The following is a 12,332-nucleotide window of genomic DNA, read 5'->3' on the forward strand; positions in this document are numbered from 1 at the left end:
CAGAGGCAAGAGAAGCAACACAGGAGGAAAATCATTCCAAATGAAGCAATGATTTTCTGAAGAGTCAGGAAAAAAGTGGAGGGCAATTAAGTAAGAAATTACCTTAAAACATAGAATCATAGAATGGTTTGGGTTGGAAAGGACTTTAAGATCATCTACTTCCAGCCCCCTGCCATGGACAGGGACACCTCACACCACACCATGTCACCCAAGGCTCTGTCAAACCTGGCCTTGAACACTGCCAGGGATGGGGCATTTACCATATGTGGCACAACAATGATTTCAAACTAATTCTTCCTTCGAGTTTTCAAAGTTTCAATTACTGCAGAGAGGTGTGGGGGGTTGGTCTGGGTTTTGCTTGAGTTTTTTGATTGTGTAGTAGGAATTTCAACCACCAGGAGATATAAGTGTAGGTATATTTGTATAGGGTTTCTACACACAATGCTTAGATATATTAACCCGTGTTTCTCAATAGCTGTAACTGCACAACTAGCCCCTTCAGCCTTATTGTTAAACATCTATGAAGACAACTATCCTTACAAGTGCTCTTATCAGAAATGAGATGCCCTTGAGATTTAAGGGGCTTCCCAATACTGCTGAACTAATATAATAGAAGCTGTAAGGCTTGAACAGACAAACTCCAGTACATTTATTTGGGTTAATGAGACATCAAGTCTCCCAGCTGCCTGCCCAGCCCTTCTGGCACAGACTTTTGCATTGACAGCGAAGTCACAGAAGTGGAGGTGCACCAAAACCTCAACTAGTAGGCTTAAACATACATTTACTTTTTGAAACAAACAGGTTTCTGCTCACTTGCCAGCATATGAACTAGCATATATAATCTCCTGCAGCACATAGTAAGAGGATAGAGAAGAGAGGAACACTAATCTCTTACACCACAGTTTATGATTAATTCATCCAATTTAGTATCCTTAATCCATACGGATAGCTATCACTAAAATCAATGTAGCTCCTAGAGTGGACACACCAGCTTACTCTAAGTAACAGTCTAAGTATGGGGCTAAAGTTGCCTTAGTTCTATGAAATACTTCAAGATCAAACACAATCTATCCAGCTTGGATTTATGTATCTGATCTAAACTTGCCCTGAATTCCTCCCAAAAGGTCCTCAATACAGATAGTGAAGATCAAAGATGAAACTCAAGGAGAGTAAATACCCTGAAGTGTTTAAATAATGAGATCATTCTTAAAAGGCCCTGAGCAGTAAAGGCACTTAATTTCCATTAGACTAGAACTTTGAATTTTATGCATTCCTGCAATTAATCTGTCCTAGTGAAGATCAAGTCTCTTCATTGCAGCTTCTGAACTAAGATCTCTACAGGGCAGCAACCTTGTTCACACTAAAAATTGACACCCATAGACTCATATATAATACAGAATCATAGAACAGCTAGGGTTGGAAAGGACCTTAAGATCATCTAGTTCCAACCCCCCTGCCATGGGCATGGACACCTCACACTAAACCATGTCACCCAAGGCTCTGTCCAACCTGGCCTTGAACACCACCACTGATGGAGCATTCACAACTTCCCTGGGCAGCCTATTCCAGTGCCTCACCACCCTTACAGTAAAGAACTTCCTCCTTACATTCAAACTAAAGTTCACCTTTAACTTTTAACCTATTACCCCTTGTCCTATCACTATAGTCCCTAATGAACAGTCCCTCCACAGCATCCTTATAGGCCCCCTTCAGATACTGGAAGGCTGCTATGAGGTCTCCACGCAGTCTTCTCTTCTCCAGGCTGAACAGCCCCAACTTTCTCAGCCTATCTTCATACAGGAGGTGCTCCAGTCCCCTGATCATCCTCATGGCCCTTCTCTGGACTTGTTCCAACAGTTCCATGTCCTTTTTATGTTGAGGACACCAGAACTGCACACAATACTCCAAGTGAGGTCTCACGAGAGCAGAGGGGCAGCATCACCTCCTTCGGCCTGTGGTCACGCTCCTTTTGATGCGACCCAGGATATGGTTGGCTTTCTCGGCTGCGAGCACACACTGAAATGGGATCATGTTAAGTTTCTCATCGACCAACACCACCAAGTCCTCCACAGGGCCGCTCTGAATCTCTTCTCTGCCCAGCCTGTAGCTATGCCTGCAATTGCTCTGACCCAGGTGTAGGACCTCGCACTTGGCATGGATAAAATTCAGAAGGTTGGCATCAGATCACATTACAAGCATGTCAGGGTCCTTCTTCATGGCATTCTTTCCCTCCAGCATATTAACTGAACCACACAGTTTGGTGTCATCGGCAAATCTGCTGAGGGTGCACTCAATCCCACTGTCCATATTACCAACAAAGATTTTGAACAAGACCTGTCCCAACACCGATCCCTCAAGGACACCACTCGTTATTGGTCTCCAGCTGGACATTGAGCCATTGACTACAACTCTTTGTTTGCAGCTATCCAGCCAGTTCTTTATCCACTGAGTGGTCCACCTATCAAATTGATGTCTCTCCAATTCAGAGACAAGGATGTCATGTGGGGCAGTGTCAAATGCTTTGCACAAGTCCAGGTGGATGATGTCAACTGCTCTAGCCCTGTCCATCAGTTCCATAGCCCCATCACAGAAGGCCACCAAATTGGTCAGGCAGGATTTCCCCTTAGTGAAGCCATGGTGGCTGTCACCAAGCACCTTGGTGTTTTTCATGTGCCTCAGCATGCTTTCCAGGAGAATCTGCTCCAAGATTTTGCCAGGCACAGAGGTGAGACTGACTGGTCTGTAGTTCCTCGGGTCATCCATCTTCCCCTTCTTGAAAATGGGGGTTATATTTCCCTTTTTCCAGTTGGCAGGAACTTCACCTGACTGCCATGACTAAACTGTATGATATACTTGATGTAACTGTATCCTAATTGCATTACCTCTTAAAGCAGATAAATCGATATTCTAATTACTCCAACATATGTTTCCTTAGGATGATTATGAAAATACTTGATCAGCTGGGACAGTGGAAACTCCTTTGTAATTGTGTGAAAACAATACACATACTACTTCAGCTTTTCATTCACATTGCATTTGCAACATGCCAGTGGTCCACACTAAATCTCTTTCTGAATAGCCAAGAAACCTCTTACAATTAATTTAATTGGATCAATCATTTCTCTTGCTATAATTGAAGAAAAAAAATGGCAAGAGCCACCAGCTAGAACAGTTAATCTGAAACCTGTCTCGAAAATCAGAAGTGTATTTCTGTTTCAGCATTATTTATCAAACTCACTTTTGCAACTTCCTCCATTGTTTACAGCCAGCTTGTATTCCAAACCTATGAAGTCATTTAAATCACTGCTGCAGATGTTTCTGTAACAAAAATATTTGCTTTTGAAAAATAACCACAAGAGGCGTTAAAAGGTATTACTGGTGACTATCAATTGCATTCAGTAAGATGAGCAACTTCAAAGGTTGTAATAAGGAATGTAGAACAACATATTGAGGTACATAAAATATTGAGCTGTAGTTTAGCATGACTCACGTAAGGCTATAAAAGTGTTTTTACAGCAACAGCCCACAGCTAGCAATAAACTCCAGTGTCTTCACTAGGAGAAGATTCTACTTTACTATAAGAAAATCTAGTTTGCCTACACTGACCTTTACATTTATATGAAGCGATTTTCACGCAGTTTAAAAGCTGACCCATTTCCCACCTAACCCTTACCAGAACAGACCCTAACAGTATTGTTGCAGGCAGCAGTGTAACTGTCTTCTCCTGCTCCAAAACAGTTCATGCAGTTTGTGTTCAATATTATTAATACTGAAACTCCTAATGGAAATAATAGGCAGTTGATTTTCTAGTGACAGTTAAGTGCCATTTTTGTTCACTTACCACCTAAAGAATGAAAAAATGCAGAGCTCTGACTACGCATGAAATATTTAACACACACTGACAAGAAAGCTAATTTAGTCACACAAGTCATGTAGAGGCAGTACCCTTTACTAAACCAAGAGCTGCATTTACATTTACTTTCTAGTTCTAAACCTTTTCCTGTTAAATACATATGGGGTTTATTGCAGCTAAAGTTCTGCTGCATCTGCATTTCATCGCTTCCGAGAAGAGCCATGATCTTTGCTGCCTTCACAACCCACATTTCTCACAAGTAAAGAGCACAAGAAAAAAAATAAGTGGTTCCTTGCACATTGGGATTATAAACCTGACGTCCCTAATCTTTTCCCATACAGATTCTCTGATGCCTTGTAACATGCCTGTATTCAGTGTATCTTTTTATCTTCTGACAGGCAGTAATTTGAATCCCATTTCCCCACCTCAGAAGTTATTTTCACAAAACCTTAGAATCGCTACTTTTGAAACTTTTGCTTTATTGATGACTCTGACTGAAATTTGGATTGAACAGGTCCAAGCATTTCAGCTGGGCACACTGCCTTGCCTGAAGGATTTATAGATTCAAAACCAGAGAACTATCATGGTTCTTAGGATATGCAAAGGGGAAAGCAAAGTGGAGCAACACAAAAGTATTAAGAAGCTAGTAAGAGACAATGGTAGATTAGGAAATAACTGATAAACCAGTGTTATGTAGAAGCTTACGCTATACATCAGGAACAGAAGTTGTGCCCAGATTCTTTAAACAAACCTGCCACCAAACAGCCATCACCAAGAGAAGGACATAAAACATCCATTTCCACATCCACACGTATTTATGTCCTTAGGCACTGTCCACTGGACAACCAGGTACACAGACCTACACAGTGCCCAAAAAGCCTTTGACCCATTGCTGAGGGGCGTAACAGCAAGCTATCAAAAATCCCCTTCCACTTCTGAGGAACCTGCCCAGTGCTTCCTGTAAAGGCTAAGAGGAATTTGAGGAATGGTGGACTTCTATTAACTGATTATGCTACTGACCCCCCTAAAAATCAGGGACAGACAAAGGTGCAATAATCTGATTTTTCTACAACCGCTCCTTATCTAAGAAAGCACAACAATAAATACTACCAGGTCTACTCATACTTAACAGTGAAAGCATGTTCAGTACAGAGCAATGGTATACAGGCAGGAAGATGCTGCCATGAACCTCATTTAATAAAGGTCTAACACAAACAAACTGGTCAGCTAGAAATGAGATTTGAAGCAATTTCTCATAGAGGTAGCAATTCTTGTGATCCCATTGCTGCCATTTCTTGATATGCTTGCCCTTTGCAGAAGTATGACTTCATGAAACGTTAAGGTGGTGAAACACATGAACTGTTAAAGTGCCAATGTCATTATCAAAAGAATCAAAGTGCCCAGTAAGAACCCAAATGCAAACTATTCCTAAATTGTCACTTGAATTCACAATATATAAATTCAAAACATTCAGCTTCAGAGGAGTTTTATCACCGAAAGTGAACACTTACTCTGGAGCTGTCTTGAATCTACACACTTCTTCAGGGTCTTCATGTTTTTAGAAAGCACAAGTCCTTAACTGTCTACATCAAGCACTAAACATCAAATAAAAGATTTTCCTGTATCTCACTCAAATGGGTTTCCTTTAACAGACAGCTTCTGAAATAGCTGATGTATAAGACAGGGCCCTAAGCAGCAGTCAGATTTTTAAAGGATCTTCCTTCAGAACTTCTAAACTAACAGTCCTATAGACAAGACTTCAATAACTCTCTCTGCACTGAATTGCTCCAGGCAGTGCTACTGCAGAAGCAAAATTACTACTGTCTGATGACAATGACAGAATAGGTCAAATTCCCACATCTTGTGCTGATGAACACCATTTTTATAGCCTCAATGAAATTATTTTATGTGGAAACAAACCAGTAAAATTTAAAGACAAATGACAGGTTGAGTATGCAATGAAAACTTCCTCCGAGTACAGATACAAGTTTGGAATGTCTTCTGCAATGTGCCTACTGTATGCAGCATTAGTACTCAAATAAAAATACTTCCACCACTACAGAATACCACGTTCTCTGAAGTGTTCTAAACTACATCCACAAAAGCAAAGTTACACTTACGCTGGGCAAATTTGCATGCCAAGCAATACTGGCATATTCCTAACAAATACACAGCAGCTGGGCAAACAAAATCCCTCTCTGAAAGCTTTCCTATTTAGCAAAAGATAAAGCAGCACAGCACCAAAATACCCACAGTACAAAAGTAGCAGTAGCAGCAGAAGTGGAGAAAAAAAATGGGAGTTTCCTATGTAAGAAAATGAAGTACTAAGCCTTTCTTTTCCTCCTCTTGCCCATCCCCCAAAAATAAACAAACAAACCCGCCTATATTTAAAAACATCTATTGCAGATGTGGGAACTCTACCAGCAGGTATCTATCTGTATGATAACACAGCCTCTAAACAAAATCTCAAGTCCTCAAATTATTAACACTCAAGAAATACACACAAACAAAACCTTACAATGCTCCTCCCCACTTCCACTAAGGAAAGTGAAATTGACAAGAAATTACACACATCGGTCCATACTACCTAAGCACAAGATGGCAACATCTCATGAAGGAAATTGAAGGCTTCCTAGCTGGCTGTTTGGGACACCTGGCTTCCATCAAGTCTCTCCACTATCAGTCTTTACAGCTCCGTGGCCTATTAACAAAACTCACTTCTTTCTTTTTCCGTTCTGTTAATCAGTGTCTCCTCAGTTTCACAATAAAACCACTATGGCCTCTGGGGTCAGTATGCTATGAATTACATAAACCGGTCAATCTGTTAACTCCAAAGCAGGAGCATCACCCCATCTTTTCCTTGCCCACTGTCTAGAGCTACACTTGTTGATTCTTGTTTTACAACCACATAGCTTCAGAGCAACACCACCACCTGACAGGGTGTTTCTGCAGCATACACTGCAACGGGTTTAGTCCTCAGAGGGTCTACATCGATTGGAGCAACCCAAAGACAAAACTCGGTACGTTCCGATCCACCGTTTACCTGCTGTACCTTTATTAGCAAAGAGATGGAAGTTCCTCCCTCCAACACATTGCTCGTTTATAACCACGGCGAACCACCCCTGCCCGGCCTCCAATGCCTCTGACCCGGTGAGGAAAACACCAACGTCTCCCCCTCCGCGTTAACGGGCAACGAAGGGGGCGCAGGGCGGCAGCGGCCGGGCAGGGCGCAGCAACAGTACTTCCGATACCTTCCCTCAAACAGCAGCCCTGCGGCCCCACACACGGGCAGGGGGCGGCGGAGAAGCGCCCCCTTCCTTCCCCTGTCCAGCGGGCGTCCCCCGCGCCCGAGCTTACCAGCTCTTTCTCGCCGCCTGAGCTCGGGTCGAGGCAGGTTCAGCGACCCGGAACATGAACCCGGCGCCTCCCCTGGCCGCTCCCCGGGGAGGCTGGCGCCGCTTCGCAGAGACTGGGCCGGGGCGGGGGCCGGCGGTGAGGCTTGGGGCTGGCGGGCTAGGCCCTGTAGGGGAGGGTGCAGGCGGCCAGCGCTGCTCCTCAGGCCCCCATGATGAGAGCCCGGAAGCAGCTGCAGCACCGGGAGGAAGCCGGGCGCTACCATCTCTCCTCCCCGTCTCCGGACTGCTGCCCACAGCCGCCGCGTCGTTTGCCGCGCACCTTACTTTGGCTCTGCTTCCGCTCTAGTCCGGCTATGCGGTGCTCTCGTTGCCGTCAGTGCTTCGCTTTTCTCTGCCGTTAGGACTACGGTGGGAAGCGACACGTCGTCCCCCGCGCGGAGAGGTACGGTCCCGTTGCCATGGTGGCGGCGTCGAGTGGGCGGGAAGGAGGGGGAGAGCATGGAGGCCGTAGCTAGGCTTGAGGCGAAGTTGCTGCTGCTGCGGGAAGAGTGGTTCCGTAGAAACAGGTAACCGCGTCCTGCCGGCGGTGAGTGCCTGCGGAGCTGGGGATGGAGGGGCGGGCAAGCTGCAGGCTCCCCCACCAACGGGATCGAGGCCCTCCCGCTGAAAACGGTTTGAATTCACAACCCCTCCGGAGAGCACTCTCACTCCGACCCCCAAATCTCGCTGCAGTGATCTGAGGAGACCTGGTGTCAGCAGCGTCTGACAACAGTGTCCCGCGCTTCCCTCGCCCCTTGCTAATTCCATGGGGAAACTGCTGGAAGGCCCCAAGAGCCGGTGAGCCTCCCGAGGTCCAGGCGGTGGTCTAAATCTATAACTTATACTGATCCTGTTGGAAGGCACCAGTTGCTTTGTTCTTTGTCATTACTTGACACAGGCATTCCTCCCCAGGCCACCACCACCTTCTAAGCAAGTTACTGTTATCCACACTGTTTACAATTCCTTTCTCAATCAGGTTATGCTCAAGTTTCTAGTACGTGGGACATACTTTGTCTTTTCCTGCTGAGGAAAGGAGGTGTTTATTCTGCTAAAGATGCAAAATGTCCCATGAAGAGTAACAGGCTGATGATCACCTCTTACCTTTCTCTTCATAAGCAGGACAGTCTGTGTTTTCTCTGTGTTTTCTGCATTTATCTCTGAGTTTTCTGAGTGCTAAGGTAGTAGTGGGTAACTTTTCCCGGATCAGATTTTAGGAAATAAAATGTTTTAAGAACTGTTTTAATATTTCATCCATTTATTCTGTAGCAACTGCGTTGCTGCTGCTGCTGTATGGGTAGTGGTAACACTGAAACAAAAAAAAAAGCAATATTAACATACATGTAGTGTTATGTTTTTCTTCACTAATTAATGAATAATTTGGTTTAGAATCTAATTACAACATCATTATCATGAATAACAAAGCTCCTGAACATCACTAAAAGTTACACAGAGTTCAATCCCTGCATGCATATAATGTGTTGTGTTTTCCTGCTGTTTCCCAGAACTTTAGCTTGTACTCTTGTGGCTGTGCATGCATCAGTTCACTAAATAAGCATCAGTTATGGGAGACTATGCTTGTATTTCACATATTTCAAGTTAAAAAGAACAAGCTGGGCCAGACATGCTAAACCATTGGAGGGCAACATGCTTGAGGTTTGGGGATTTGGTTGGATTTTTTTTGTTTTATTTTGGTTTGGTTTTTTTTTGTTTTTTGCAGAGCTTTCAAAATATGGTTTGTTATTTGGGGTTTTTGTTCAGATTTAGGAATAGGCTATAATCCATCAGTTTCTTGAAATTTAGATTTTCAGCTGAGAATTTAAATAAGAGGCTTCAAAATGTCCAGCTCAGCATCTGAAAGGCTGATCAGTAATCTGATCTTTGTTCCTTAGGGTGAGAATCTCAGACTAATTCAACACAGCTGCAAGGAAAGTCCTGAAACAAATCAGAATAACTTGTTTAGAGAACTTGGTAGATCCTTATTTAACTTCTAGACTGAACAAACAATTCTGGCTTATTACTGCATGTCAAATTTGCCTGGGTCTTTGACGTATTTTTGGAGCATGTGTGTTTTGAGTCATAGAATGGTTTGAGTTGGAAGAGACATTAAAGTTCATCCAGTTCGAACTCCCTGTCATGGGCAGGGACACTTTCCACTAGACCATGTTGCTCCAAGCTCCATGCAACTTGGCCTTGACAACTGCCAGGGATGGGGCAGACACAGCTTTTCTGGGCACCCTGTGCCAGTGCCTCAGCACCCTCATAGGGAAAAATTTATTCCTAATATCTAACCTAAATCTACCCTCTTTTGGCTTAAAACCATTCTCTCTTGTCCTGTCACTGCATGTCCTTGTAACAAGTCCCTCTCTAGATTTCTTGTAGGCCCCGTTTATGTATTGGAAGACTGTCATAATGACTTCCAAGCCTTCTCTTCTCCAGGCTGAACACCCTAGTTCTCTCAGCCTGCATGTACTAAATTACCATGCTGACAAATATTACTACTCTCTATTTTCAGATCTCTAGATGAAGAAAGAAAAATAGAGTACAAAGCTGCCGTCAAAATCCAGAGCTGGTTTCAAGGATGTAGAGTCCGATCCTATCTGAGGTAGTATATTAAGTCTGTCTTAATCTATATTTCAATCTTGATTTTTTTTTTTTTTTTTTTGCCAGAATTCCTCATGGTATTACTGTTGACATTGATATTTTTTTTTTTGGAAACGCTATGGTTGGTCTCTTTTCCCAGGAGGCCATTCTCCTTTTTTTTTTGGTCATAAGCCCAACTAGTCTAACTCATGTGATCAAATTTTTGTGTCTGCATAAAAATTAGGACTGTGAGGAGGAAGGTTTGCTGCATCTTCTAGTTTGACCTCTTGCCTGTTGCAAGTCATTATGTGTCATCCAAGCATACTGTATGAAGCCTAAAGAATTATTAGGTTGAGTAACATTAATCACTTCCTGGCAGATATTCCCTCACAAAAAGAAAGGCTACAGCCATTATGTGCTGTTGTTTAAAAAAGCACCGATAATTTGTTTTCCAGTGCTGGTTCAAGTGTGGTATCACAGGTTACAACAATCACACGCAAGCGCTCAGCATGCAAACAAACATGGTATTTCCACTCTCCAAGGATTATCAGTTATGCCGTCAGTGTCAAAAGCCCTTGCGAAGACAGAGGATTGGTTAGTGCCCCTCTGTTTCCAGCACAGGAGTAACAACAGCATGCTGCAGAAGAAAGTAAACCCCAAGTGTCTTTGCCAATCTATTCTGTAGGAAAATGCTCTTCCACATGCACGTTTGTAGTTAGTACTGACCACTGTAAGAACAACATGATTGTAATGAACACACAAGAACTAGATCGGCTAAGTGTAGAAGGGGATTTTCCCTGCAACTGCGTAGAGTAATCCTGCTCAATGTCCTCTTTCCAAACACGGGTGTGGTGTCTGATTTAGGAGCACAGGCTTCATATAGCCAGTTGTGAGTGTTCTGAATTAGTCTCTCGTTTGAATTATCTGCTGGAAAAAAATTCCTCCACTGAGTGACTCTAGCTGTATTGCAAAGGTTCTAAATTTGGCGCTGGTTAGGTGGCACAAATACTCCCCTACATAGCTTTTTCTAGCCAGTCCCAAAGTAATGATTGTATTAGTTTCTGTGAAATTGATGTGAGACATCAATTATGGAATTTTTAGTCACATAATTCTATGATTCTATAATAAAGCATATATATAAGGACAGAGTAAGGATTTACTTAGAATTAAGCTAGATATAATTTTCTAAAAGAAAAAAGTATTTGAAAAATTCCAGATATTTGTGGGATTTGTCAAATCTTTAAAAATTCGAAAGCTGTGAAAATATTGCATGTGATTGATAAAGATTCTGAACTGGTCAGATGTTAGTTTAAACCATCAATGAAAATACCATCATCTGCCATGCAAATTACATTTCTAGGGCTATTTCATTCAATTTTTGTAATTATAACTGAAAGAGTACATAGATAAAAGTTTTCAGTAACCCATTTTTTCCTAAAGCACACATATTTATGTATGTGTACATGAGTAAATATATGTGTAAATTGGTTTATAAGTGTGTATGTGTGCACATATGTGTATATGTATGGAGTATGTTTGCAGTGGCCATCTGTTTGGAATATGTATGGGTAATACTTTGGTCTTTAAGATTAGGAAAAAATAAAGTTGTAATTCTCAAAGTAATTGTTATTTTGGTAATATATTTCATTTTAGATATCTGAACCAAATGGCGATTACTATACAGAGGTGGTGGAGAGGATATCTAAGCAGAAAACACTTCAGAAAAATGGTGAAGGTAGGAAACTAGTTTTAAACATTTTGTTTGGTTATTTATAGAGTACATCTGAAGTCATTCACTTGTCTTGAAATTCAAAAGCTGAAGCGTGATCCTTTATACACATCGACATGTACTTAACTTTATTGTCATGGGAAGCACCACTAGTTTCAGTAAGCCTACTCATAACAGTCAAGTTAAGTTAGTGTTTAAGTGTTTGCAGGTCTGGAGTGTCAGTTCCCAAACTAGCAATGAGATCTGTTCATGCAGAAGCCTGCCTGCATGATGCTAATTGAAGGATTGAAACTTTTTAAGATGCTTTTTTTCCTGGCAGAACTTTTAAATCTGAAAATAAGCCAAATTGTTTACATATTGCTGCGCTGTGTTTTAGTGGTTGAAATTTCATGTTTGATGAACCTTGAAGTATTTGAGGTTTCACCTTAAGGCACACAGGAGATCACAGTCAATCTAATTCTCTTGACAGACTTGAAGATAGTAACTGTATGATAGCACATAAGCTAAAACTCCTGTTAGCAGGTTTAGGAGTTTAAGAAGAAACTTTTTCGCTTTTAAAAACTTGTTAAAAACTAATTTGTTGCTTGTTAAAAACTAGTTTGCTTTTAACCTAAAACAATGAGCTTACGGTATTTAGTTTACTTCAGTAATTTATCCATTTATGTTAATATTTTACACCAGTTTTAAACTTGTTAGCCATTTATTCTTGATTAATTTTGCTAAGGTTAAATTACTGTCTTTCAGTAAATACAGAAAAGCTAAGAAAAAAGAAGAG

The 12,332-nt window shown here is 41.9% G+C and overlaps 2 protein-coding genes across 6 annotated transcripts in view; one reads left to right on the top strand and one right to left on the bottom strand.

The window, feature by feature from the left end:
• The window catches only part of GPATCH2 (G-patch domain containing 2), a 116,290-nt gene extending 108,959 nt beyond the window's left edge, over nt 1-7,331 (bottom strand). For both annotated transcript variants that reach the window (XM_061348576.1, XM_061348577.1), the window contains exon 1: nt 7,211-7,331. In XM_061348576.1, coding sequence (XP_061204560.1) covers nt 7,211-7,266 — 56 coding nt within the window. In that variant the 5' untranslated portion in view covers nt 7,267-7,331. The remainder of the gene's footprint in view (nt 1-7,210) is intronic.
• Nucleotides 7,332-7,540: 209 nt separating this feature from the next.
• The window catches only part of SPATA17 (spermatogenesis associated 17), an 86,336-nt gene continuing 81,544 nt past the window's right edge, over nt 7,541-12,332 (top strand). For 3 of the 4 annotated variants that reach the window (XM_061348578.1, XM_061348580.1, XM_061348579.1), the window contains exons 1-3: nt 7,655-7,775; nt 9,761-9,850; nt 11,482-11,563. In XM_061348578.1, the coding sequence (XP_061204562.1) occupies nt 7,708-7,775; nt 9,761-9,850; nt 11,482-11,563 (240 nt within the window). In that variant the 5' untranslated portion in view covers nt 7,655-7,707. The other variant, XM_061348582.1, reaches the window with a different exon arrangement.

The sequence above is a fragment of the Neopsephotus bourkii genome, unplaced genomic scaffold, assembly GCF_033783945.1.
Source record: "Neopsephotus bourkii isolate Nb327-2 ecotype Australia unplaced genomic scaffold, CSIRO-AGI_Nbou_v1 NB_360, whole genome shotgun sequence".
Lineage (NCBI taxonomy): Eukaryota > Metazoa > Chordata > Aves > Psittaciformes > Psittacidae > Neopsephotus > Neopsephotus bourkii.